The sequence below is a fragment of the Lepisosteus oculatus genome, chromosome 7, assembly GCF_040954835.1.
Source record: "Lepisosteus oculatus isolate fLepOcu1 chromosome 7, fLepOcu1.hap2, whole genome shotgun sequence".
NCBI lineage: Eukaryota > Metazoa > Chordata > Actinopteri > Semionotiformes > Lepisosteidae > Lepisosteus > Lepisosteus oculatus.
This window is the reverse complement of record NC_090702.1, coordinates 46,381,102-46,393,728: the sequence shown is the minus strand read 5'-3', so window position 1 is coordinate 46,393,728 and position 12,627 is coordinate 46,381,102. Positions and strand designations below refer to the sequence as shown.

The following is a 12,627-nucleotide window of genomic DNA, read 5'->3' as shown; positions in this document are numbered from 1 at the left end:
CGACCAAACATGTAAATAATAAAAAAAAAATCAAGGGATACCTGAACAAATTCTTTCTTTGAATACACGATTAACATTCTTAAAAGTTTTTTTTGAAACATTAAAAAACTTTAAATTTCATTACTTGTCCGTCATCATATTTAAAAGTGTGTCTCATTTACCAGTTAACATTCTAAAACTTCTGGTTACTTCTTAACATAAAACAAGCAACAAGCGACAGCAGTTTAAGAAGTACAGTACTTTATAATAAGCATTAACCAATCACCGCACACTCTGTGGTCTTAAGCCAAAAGGCCTGAAGGAAGGAAAGAGTGACTTTTGAAGGACAAGCAACAATCCCCAGCAGAATTTAGCATGTGCATGGCACCTTAATGGCATTTAAAAACATGTTTATCACTTTATTTTGCAGCTGCTTAAACCACAACAATAATAAGGGGGATTCAAAAACGTTCCTCTTTGCAAATGGTCTTTTACAGGCAGCATACAGTATACAGGAATAATGAAATCATCATATCAAAGAGGCGACTTATGAAATATTCTGTCGAAGCACTTTTTTTCCATCATGATAAGGGAACATGAAAATGTAACTCAAACTAAATTATTAGTACAGCTTCTAGTGCCAAGATCCTTACTGAAACAAAAACGTCATCACACATTACTTTTAAACAGCATTTTACAAAAGGAAATAAATCTGCAGAGCAAGTCATTCTGGGTTTCTATGGATACCATCTGAAGGTTGCCACGCAGCTGAAAGCAGACTCCCTAATCAGCATATTGCCTGGCGTTGAATTGCAAATGATTCGTGGAAATAAGCATGTTTTGCATCACGTTTATATGCACATACGTGGCTTTCCCTGAGACTCATACACTTGAATGCAAGAAAAAAAAACGTGTCACTACAAAAATAAAGGTCTTAGTTTCTAGTTGTCTGCACCTGTATTTGTGAAACGAAGAACATCCGGGCAATCCATGCATTTTCTAACCATTTTATTGTGGGGAGCCAGAGCATAACTCGGCAAGCAATAGACAGAAGGCATGAGATACCCAGGAGGGGACACCTGTCCACCAAACATCACACACACAGAAAAATGTCAGACTAATCTACACCATAGATGTTTTAGCAGTTTTTGATTACAGAAGACATTGTCTAGAATACGGTGTGCAGACAGATATAATCAGCACAGAATGTTCTCTAGGTGTCTTAAGGCCAAAGAATCACAATTAAAAAAAAAAAACCTTCCAATAATATTTAAAATTGAGCAAGGTCTCATACACTGGCCTAAAAGCACAAGTAATTCCCATACCAGTACCACGTTTCGCTAATTCTGGTTTCCATGATGTTAAGCAGAAAGGAGAGTGTGGATCTCCTTCCCCTGCAGGTCCATTGCAGGGATTACACCCAGAAATTCTCGTCCCCATTCATAAAGCTGGGTGGACTGAGGCAACTGGGGAAAATCGGCTCACTCAAACTAAAGGCACTGCCAGTAGCAACCACCTACCCATTAGGAGTCTAGAAACAATCGCTATGCTGTGCCATCCCTTATCCAAAATAATCATTTACAAATTCACAACCAATTAAAAATCAATTCCTGTAGAACTGGATGAAAGTGTGCCTAAAATTAAAATGTGTTTTATAAATAGGGCTGTGATTTTTTTTTAAAAAACTCACTTCCGTTCATGATAAGTGCTATATAATATAATGTAGCAGAGGGTAGCATTTTGAATGCTCTAAAGGCATTTCTGAAGGCTGAACTGTTCTGTGTAGCAGATTTGAGGAATTTGTATGAAATTTACAAATCAAATTATTTCATGCCCCTTCGTTTTTCCATGTAATTTCTCCACAAACCTCTGCATACCTTGGTTCAAAAGCATTTCATAGGTAAAACACCTTGATAAAATCCAAACAGTGCTTCAGGTGTGAAATTTTTTTTTCCAGTTAATAAATGCATATCCAAAATATCAACAAACATACTTTATAGCCCATGAACTCAGTAGCGGGTTTTAGGATTTATTAGTCAAGTTATAAAGAGAACATGCAATGAGTTTACCCTGTAATCCAAGTGTATGGTTCTTTATTTTTTCTAAATGATTCAAATTATTTTTGTAGCAGATGAGCCAAACTGCTGATCAACAGGAGAGCTATTGTGAAAGTCAGACCAGTAGCGTCTTGCCACTTCTGGATGCTGTACATCTGTGTTGCAAATACAGTCTTGTGGGATTCTATCCCATTCATTTAGTAGTGTTTGGACAAGCATGTGTCTGTACACTAGTATCCGACCCCTAGAAGCTACTCATTCCACAAATTCAATCCAATTGGTAAGAGGCATCCATGGAATTACTGTCACATTCTCTTCAATAGGAAACATGCTGTTTCACAAGCAGCATGAGGGCATGTATTGTCCTGGTGGCATGTTGTCATGTCAGTATGAGCAACACGTGAGGATCAATGCAGTGCCTTGCGATCAGGTTGCAATCGATTCTTACAAGCAGAGGTCCTTCGCAACAACACACTCCTGCCCAGCTCATCACACTTGACAACCCCACTAATTGGTCTGCTGTACACAAAAGTCATATTATCCTGCACATCTGCATCAGGATGTTCCATACAAAACCATGATTCATCACCAAAGTGACTTCCAACATACCAAAATGCAGTAAGGTTTTCTTAAGAAGGGTAATTATTTTCTGTTTCTTTATTTTTCCCCTGGCTTGACATTCAACAGGTTAAATTACCTGATCACCTCTGCCAAACCAACTCTCACTAACGAGGAGATTTAAGACTTATGTAACAGTCATTTGGCTGCATCACAGTAAGTCACAAATGACCAATTAATAAGGATGCCAAGTAAATATGCAATCGATTCAAACTAATCCTTCCCTACAATAATACAATAATTTTTGCTTCAGCTTCATCAATGACTCAACTTTAAATGTTTGAGTGTGCCTTATATACCTTAAATACCCTAAATCAATATTTTTTTCTAAAAACATACACACATACATAGAGTGATACATCTCTTATGATGCTCAGTATATTTAATAAAACATGGAACAAAAAACTTAAAACATTTTTCTTTTTACTCAAAAGGCCGAAATATAGACTAAAAACACAAAAAAATATGAAAAAAAAAACATGTTAGTGCAGGCAAAGTACAAACAAAAAAAGGGAGGAATATTTAATGTTATTTAATCAAAATGCTTGACACCTTACAGCAAAAGGGAGTTATTTGGTACAACTACATAAAATTTCAAGAAAAACTAAGAATCTGAAAATAAGCTCCTTGGTAGTCTTTATAGATGGTCTCACATGACCGAGACACTAGCTCATCATGTGAAATGCATCCTCTTAGATTAGATTAAAGGCAGGCTTCAGTACTCAATTAAATAATTCAGTTAATTTCCCAATTAGATGCATGCGTTACAAATGAAATCTTCCCCTTTTTTTAAAAGATTAATCACAGACACTCTGACAGTAATTCAGATCAATTCTTCTACAATTAAGATCCCACATGACAAAAATTATATGAATGACAGATACGGATATGCATGAACTCACATGGCAAAGATAAATACATCTTTTAATCACAGACCCACATTTTTTCCTTCATATCACATTAATTTGTAGCAAAAACCTCGGTACAAAAAAGAAAAAATGTAGAAGAGGTGAATGAGTGAACCCCAAATCAAACTTCCCTAAAGTTGAATGAACAAATACATTCTGAAATCAGTATTAGTCATACAGTCTCTCTCATTAGAAAGTCATCGTCTTGAAAGATTTGACCAAATTATGCCCATCCAATGTTAATGAGAGCATTACAAAATTGCTTATTCGTGGATTCCAAGAAATAAAAAGCAGGTGATTACTCACTCATAAGTCAATCCATCCCCTTTAGAGCATAGCTGTTCTGCTGTGAGTCCATCAGCATCAGATTGATGCGCTGATCTGCCGATTCAAAACGTTTTTCCCATTATATGCGCTGGTGCATGGGTGACATACTCATCAGAACAACCAGAAACTACAGTACTTACTTGTAAGTGAGACCATCTCCAATAGCAAAGAGCTGCTGTGCAGTGAGTCCATCTTCAGGAACATAGCCTGTGCCGCCACTGATCAGGTAATCTGCCATGCTATGGTAGTGATAAAAAGACAAAAAAAAATAAAGTGTAGAATTATGACATAAGATTGTTTAACCAAATATTTTATTGTGGTTTAGATTACTCATTTTTAAATAACAGTCCATTTCATCAAAACCTAACCCTCAATTAAACATCGGCCAAAACAGTATTTACTGTATATCAATCAAATTATGCTTCCAAACTGATTCAATCATCACCCCGTGTCAACCAATAACCAAATGCATCACCTACTGGGGAAAGTATTAATATGAAATGACAAAAAATAAAGAACATTTGCACAAGTTCTTCTTTATCGGGGCACTGCTCGCGATGTGCAAGACTACCTTTCAAAGCTTTCGGTATGTATCGTTCGTGGACAACTTGAAGTGTCAAGAAGGGAAAGAGAAGGAGAAAATAGACACTTTTGGTTGCTTGGCGTTTGTCGCACACTGGCACAGATTCAGCCCGGATCTGCTGGCCTGGTGACCTATATTACATATAAACACGAGCGCACGCCACACCATCTCATTCTCCACTGAGAAAAACAGACAACAAGCTCTTGAGGAACATAACTAAATGAAAATACAAACCTTCTTTCACACAAAAAGCCCTTTATAATAATTCGATTTAGACACGTAAAAACGTAAAGATGTACATGAGCTAGATGTATCAATAAGACACGCCTTGTTTCATTTAATTCTAGTTATAAGACAACAGAAACACGGGTCGACGTGTACTGAATCCGATAAAACGGAAAGACAAGCCATACAAACCCAGTGACAACAACCAGTAAATCCGATGTCAGAAGATGTTTCATCATCCGATGCCACCCATGTGGGTATGAAACAAGCAGCTACATTTCTAAGTATGCGAGGTAGACTGCGTTTTCATTATTTTCTTTTGTACGTGCCTTGCAGATCGTAAAGGGGCCAAACGTTTTAATTCCCCTGTCATTGAACAAACCGAAAATAAAAATAGTGCTATCAAAAATGAAAGAAAAAAAAACAGTTTGAACATATTCTACAATCGGCTGCAGGAAAGAATAATGCGGCGAGTAGCGTTCCTGGGCGATCATAAAAACACAACCTCAACACATGCTCGTTTAAACGTAATAATAAAAAAAGACACTACACCTTGTAGATGATAAATATTCAATACCGCTGTCTTCCTCTCATTCAAAGGCTATTCACAATGCCCCCAGGTTTAGCAGCAGCAAACTTTATGTTACGGACTGTAACAAAACCGAGTCCAAACAGCAAGCAAAAGGAGGTAAAATAAACGAAACGCAGCAGTTCACCTATCCCGTTTCTGACCCAATTTCAGCGCTACACAGACAACACTACCCAGATGCCTCTAATGAGTGCTCGTGGCTCCCTCTCAACTCGTTATTAAGCGCAATGAAAGCTGGATCTGTACACGCGTCACATCCTCTCTACTACAAGACAGAAATCACACGTGGTAGAGGAGAATGGTGGAGGCGTTGTTTATTAACTCTTTCAGTTTCGTCAGCTGAATTGCCTCAGAGAAGCGTGTAAATCGTCCAAAACGGGGCATCATTAAGCCCTAGTATGGACAGTAATACCACATAGCATTCAAATATATTTTCACCACATTGGTACCTCTGCTAATAGTAATGCAGTCAAACGTCTTTGTACACGTTTGTACATGCAATAGTACCAGAAATCGATGGCTGTCCATTTTGTTATATGAAGAAATTTACCAGATTATCACCAAAATTACCAGGCTTGTCTAACATTTGAAATAGGAGGTAAATTTAAATTATTTACAAATTCTGAAACTCTATTCACAAATAAGACAGAAACACTAGAATATACTAATTGCAGAAAGTGAAATAACAGAAAATAGGTTCAAACTGTTTTTCATGTTTCATGTCGCTATTGCACAAGGGTCCAGGGAAAGGAAATGCTGTTATCTTAAGTGCACATTTAAAAATGGAGATGTTTCCTTTTTTTTAACTAATACAGTATATGATACAACAACTTTCCTTAATCAGGCCAAGGCTTCCTGTAGAAGAGGTGTGGATTAACAGGATTAATTCGACAACTCTTCAATTGTTCTCAGATCTTGAATCATTTAGAGATTGCCTTTTATCTTCGGCTTTTCATAAATTACTTAAAATCTCCCAATTTCCAAATAGAAAAATAAGAACTGTAATTCCATTAACAAATATGAGTGGATCAAAAATCTTCAGGATTAGGCACCCTGTGCTTGGAGGAACGCAGTGCAGTTAATCTTATAGGTCACCTTGAATCACTTGTTTTCAAAACATGAGGATTACGTGGAAGTTATTGATCAATTAAGCAAGAGCTGAAGAGTTTTCTATTTTTGTCCCAAATGATCTCCAAATGGCTGCCATGACGGCACGGCACGGCACAGCACAGCACTGGGACTCTGGACTCAGTTCCTGGGGTGCTGTTTGGGTGGAGTTTTCATGTTCTCCTCATGTTTGTAGGGGTTTCCTCCAGGTGCAGACCAAAAACATGCTGGTAGGTTAATTGGAGTATGTGAAATTGGCCCTGGTGTGGGTGTGTACTGTATGTTTGTGTCTGTGTGTATAATGGACTGGCATTCCATCCAGAGGGAATCCCGCATTGTGCCCAATGGTTCCTGGGATAGACTCCAGGCCACCAAGACCCTGCATTGGATAAACGGTTATCGAAAGTGATGGTGATGGCGATGATCTCCAAATCACCAGTGTAGCTGATCCCTGTCCAGGTATTCCAGGGATTTAAAAATTGGTGATTAAACATGCTTTATCAAGGCTCTCCAGAAGCAGGGTTGGAGACCCCTGCTACGGAATATGGAAATGAGACTTTTAACCAGCACAGCATCAGAGAAGAATGAACACCAACACAAATAAATATGAATTGCAACACAGCAATTCTTCCCCTGCTCTGTAATTTATTTGAACTGCAAAGGCACAGTAATACAAAACTGCTTTTGTAAAAGCACCTGGTGACACATGAACTGGGGGACACCACTCAAATTTAAAGTCAGCTGTTATCAATTAAATGTGACTAATTAGCCAGAACAGTGGCAGTTAGAATATGAAGGCCCCTGTGAACCTAGAATGCCTTCGTTTTTTTTCCATTCTAATCTGATTATCTGCACTGTGCAGTTACTGGGAGATGTGCATGAAATAAAGAGCTACCCTGTCAAAGTGCTGACTTACTAGTTCGATAAATTTAACACAAGAAACTTTCTGTTGCATGAAGTTTTCCACTAGCATATATCGATCATTCTTCTTCGTGGAACCACCCCACAGATGTTGAAAAGAAAATGGAAATTACTTTAATCTTGTTAGAAAAATAGCAAAATATAAAACACTTTGTTCAAACATGGAAAAAGTGTTATATTATGTCTAGATTGGTAATTTAACCTTACATTACATGTTTAAGAAAAACTCTTAATAAAATAATATAATATTATTGAATTTTTATGAATAATAAAAGACTGAAATACTCTTTACTATAATTTGGGGTTTCTTTTTTTGAAAGTTCATAGATAAAGAGAATCTATAACACATGTGTAGTGATACATATAAACTACTTTGGTTTCCAGTGTGACTTAGAGAGCTGTCATTTACTTCAACTGTGGACACATCATAAATTGTTACAAAGAATCTGTTACAGATTTTTACTATTTGTATAAATCCTTGTGTATTTTGCCCAGCACTCGATATACATACAGTACAAAATATAATTGTATAATATAATTTATATATATAAATATATAAAATATAATAGATTTTAAAAATCCATCCACTGTGAGAAATTATTGACTCCTGTTAAGGGTTATGAAAACCCAAAAGCACAAGGCAAAAGGAAGGACTATGCCCTGGACATGACACAAGACCACCATCACGAGGGCACACACAGAAAGCTTGCTTAACAAGTCACATGCTTCTAAAAAACAAAGCCTCAGATAAAATTATCAATATTTGCACCTCTTCCATCCTTGTATAGCAGTTATGCAATAGATTCTTCTATTTGATCTTTTATTGTTTCACATTCCATAAACAGAGACCTGATTTAAGTCATGATGAAACTGTATTTTTAGTATTTGGATAGCTTCAAGTGAGATGAAATGACAAATAATTATTTAATATTTAAATATTAAATGTTAAATGTTAAAATATTTTAATGACCAAATTTTAGTCCAGGTCATGTTTTAGGGGCCAATAAGGGCTTAACTAGAGCACTATTCAAAGTCTTGACTTGAGATGGGACTATTGTAAATACCAGGAGAGAAACTCTGAATAGCTTATTATGGATTGCTTATGCTGTGGGAAACGAAGTGAAATTATATTGATCAATTATATATTGTATATCCCAGTACAACTGACCTGGGTTATCCAACCCAGGGTTGGACAGGTTCATTACTATTTCAGTGGTGAAAAGTTTATGATTTATTTGTGGAGGAACTGTAGGCAGTCCCTGATGACTTCCATGAGTCCACTGAACCCAGATTGAGAACTACTGTTTTGGGATGCACACTAGTATTGCACCAGGCATCATGGATATCTGGGTATATCCCTCACCTCAACAATACAGAACATTTAATGCATGCTTTAGATGGATGATCAGATCAACATTTTAATGTGCTTTAAATAATTCAGAAATTGTCTCGATAAATCTAGGATTTCATAAATTTGAAAAAAACATTCCAGCAAATATGGACCACAAGATATATATCAGTGTTTATCAGTGTATGGAAGATCTTTAAAGCAATGATTTTGTTCTATTTGTATTCTTTTCAGTTTTTTCTTTTTCTTAACCTGATAGCGTGAGTATCTATCAGAATTTGTACAAAATGCAAAAAAAGATATACAGTACACAACCTTTAAAGCATAGTTTTTTTCAAATCACTTTGCCTTTTCAGAAATTAAAATGACTTGAATTAAATAACCACAACGATGATGTGTTTTTAGAATATCAATTTTTCAAGCAAGGCAAGAAATACAATTTCTCCCTAACAATTTCCCAAAACTATACCTATATTTTAATAAAATTGTAAATTAATTATCTTCAGGGCATCAGCTCTGTCTTCCATTAATTAAACAACTAAAATAATTAACTCAAAATGTAATCAAACAATATTTGTGCGAAGCAAATCTTTTATTTTTTACAAATTTAATCATGAACTAAATTAATGGAAATGACAGTGGATTCATATTTTTTCATGCAAATGTTTGTTGCATTTAAAGGACTTTATATCGATATTAACAAAAATGATTAAAGATATCTCCAAAGGTAGTTTAGCAATGATATTACAGAAACTTTATTGACAAGAAATTATAATAAATTAGATTCACTAATACTCATCTCCCCACAACCCAGTGTACTTCTTATTAAAAAAATAAAAATGACTCAGCAGATTCAATCATTGTAATCACTTTTTGCATTGATGCCTTTTTGTAATGTATTTTTACAACTATTGAAGGTACAGGGCTAACACAAAATATTTTCTGTTTCTTAAAGGTAACAGGTTTACTTTCAAATTTTCTATTGGGAAGACATAAGAAACACCAGGAACAGAAAACTACATGTTTGTTCTAAGTTTGAGGATTGAAGTTGTTCAGGCTGCACAAAAAGACTTTGTAGTTCCATTATCTTGCTTGTCGATAAGCAAAAAAGCAATGTCATACACCAAAATGGGCAGTTAACGGAACAAGACCACTGACAGAAAGAAATAGCAATGTACTTAAAATACATGTAAACATCTATAGATCTATAACAGATAGATAGATAAAGTTAAAACATAGAGCAAATAAGAAAACTCAAAAGCAAAAACAGTCTGGAAACAGAGAGAGGAATAATTAATAATGTGTACAGTGTATATACAGTACATACGATGAACAGATTTCCTCCATGTCTTGAAAAAGCCAATCATTAATGCAATATGGTTTTGCTACAGTATGTGTTGCTCCACTGATCACCCAGGTCATAATGGATCTTCAAAAAGTACTGCTTTAAGAAAAATGCTTATCTGGAAAAGGAACCAGCATCAGCTCTAATTTGTACTCCACATCAACTGTCCTCACCTTTTTTAGCATTATTTTTGTGCTAGAATCAATTGATTAATTAGTAACCATGAAAAGAACAAAAAGTAATAACATATTTCCATTTCCATTTATTTCACTAGATTTAATTTTATAATTGAATTTTATGTTCCCAAATCTTTTGACAGTCAGAACACAAGTGCCAGAAATTTTATCCTTGCACTCAGCATAATAAATCTGAAACCGGCATTCAGAATATTAGACCAAAGATGTACTGTAGGCATTTCTCATATACACTGTGTGCTTCTGTGAATATATAACTGCGTTCTCTGTCAAAATAAACTACAAGCAATGATGAAGATATAGTCTCTGATGTGTCATGTCAGTCCAATATATTTGCCTTCATAAGGGGAATATCAGAGAGGGATATGTATGTCTATTGCCTGAATAATTATCTTTCTAAAACATTACATTGTAACATTTAATTTTCTAGGACTTCTGCCCAAATGATTAACTCTTTTTTTTTCTCTCTGTTGTGTTTCAATGTTATAAATACTAAAAGCATTGCAGTATTTGTTGTGACATTTATTATAAAAACTGTAGAAAAAAACAGAAGAGAAGAAAGAATTATAAAAGATTATATATCAGCTCCAAGAAAAAAAAGATTATTCATTTCCCTCCTTAATTCCAAGAGCTAAAGATTAATTAAAGCAAAATATTTATATATGCTTTAAATATTCTAATGTATTACATTTTAACACATTTTCCATCACTACAACAAATATGTTTTCTATTCAATGTATTTGAAATAGTCTGAGAAATCAACATATATAATATGCTAGTAGTATTACTTTATGAAGACTTATCAGGCAACCCAGATAACCTCTCCAACTGTACAGCTTTCCAAGAAAAAAGGGTGCACATACTGAGCAGCCATATAAGAGACAACTTCCTAATCAATTTTAGCTATATATTATTAAAGAATAGGTGCTTATGTGTTAATCAATGCAAATATATTAATCATTCAGGAATATGAGTGAAAGAAAAATTAACAATATTGTCCTCACCCTCACTTCTCCCACTTCCTCTATTCCTGAGTTGGTGTCTCCAAACGTTTTAAAAAATTGGCTTCTGCAGGGGACTATGATTCTATAATCCTGGTCCAGGAGGACCACACACACCATCTGGTTTTCTTTCCAGCTGAGTTCTTTGCTGAACTGAAGCCTATAACAAACAAGTTGCTTTAATAGAAAATTCTACTGAAAAGTTTGGAATGATGTGTTCTGGTACTTATGAAATGCAATAGTGTAATGGCCACCTTCCACATTTTTAGACGTTGAAACATTCAAATAATTCATTAACTTGAAAAAAACAGCAGGTGTGTGTCAGCTTCCAGAGCTGTGAAAGGACTGTATCTGTCTTTGCTACATCTTTTTTCCAGTTCCATTCTTCCTGCTTAAAAGATTTCAAAAGCTTTTTCTTCCAACTTCATGAAAAATGCATGTACAGTTACAGTCCTAGAAGATCCAAAAAACCTAAGGTTTTTAGTCTCATAATCCTACTCCCTTAAACATTTCAAAACACTGTAATATAATTCTAACAACGCATCTGCAGTGAATCAATACACTCTGCCCCATTACTGTGGCAGTGCAGTCAGGAGCTTCCTTGAAAGTGCTGACTCAGTCCCTATATGCATCACCCTGCCAATGCTGAAAAGTTTTCAGATCTTTAAAAGGCAGTAAAGAGATGAAATGCTGTTAACATAAATCAGATCTGCAGACATGCAGAAGGATGGAACTGTAATGTCCTTAACAACCTAAAATTTACATAGAAAATATATTTGAAACAGAGTACAACTGTAATGCCTCTGCAACATTCTTTTTCATTCATAAAAGCAGATCAATGAATTTTCGTTAGCTTTGCTGAAATGCATGGTTTTTTTATGGTCACATCAATTGCATATGACAAATAATAGTGGTCACAGCAAATTGAATAAAGAAAAAAAGAAATTCCTAAAGAATCAGTACTGGTAGCAGTAATAATAATGATGATGTGCACAGTATGACAATTAGAGGAATGTCTTAAGAAACTATACTGTGCTGTGGAAACACTAAATGCAACAAGTATTGAAACTAGTAACATTTGTTGCAGTTGAAATGCCTCTCAGTATATTTATTTTCTCTGAAATATGTATTTTATGCTTGCAAACCAGACATAGGGGGCACTGTAAACAAAAAAATGTTTCCATAGCAGGTCTCCATGTAGACATTTATGATTATTAAATGAAAATTATTATAATTACTATAGCTATTTTAGAACATATGTTATAATCCAGATTACAAAACCAATTTCCACATTCATTTAACCCCATTTTGGCATAATTAAAGGACATGATGAGCCACATGCAGTACTGCAGACATAGCACAATAACTCAATGCTGTGTGGAGAGTTAATCATCCCGCACATCACATAACCCTGCACAGAAATAT

General features: G+C 35.2%; 1 protein-coding gene across 5 annotated transcripts in view; it reads right to left on the bottom strand.

Moving 5' to 3' along the window:
• impdh1a (IMP (inosine 5'-monophosphate) dehydrogenase 1a) overlaps positions 1-12,627 on the bottom strand; it is a 48,044-nt gene that overhangs the window by 34,236 nt on the left and 1,181 nt on the right. For 2 of the 5 annotated variants that reach the window (XM_015352228.2, XM_006633214.3), the window contains exons 2-3: positions 4,030-4,128; positions 3,869-3,943 (exon numbers count right to left, since the gene is read on the bottom strand). In XM_015352228.2, the coding sequence (XP_015207714.1) occupies positions 3,869-3,943; positions 4,030-4,128 (174 nt within the window). Of the gene's footprint in view, positions 1-3,868; positions 3,944-4,029; positions 4,129-5,249; positions 5,535-12,627 lie in introns of those variants that run through there. The other 3 variants (XM_015352229.2, XM_006633213.3, XM_015352230.2) reach the window with 2 other exon arrangements.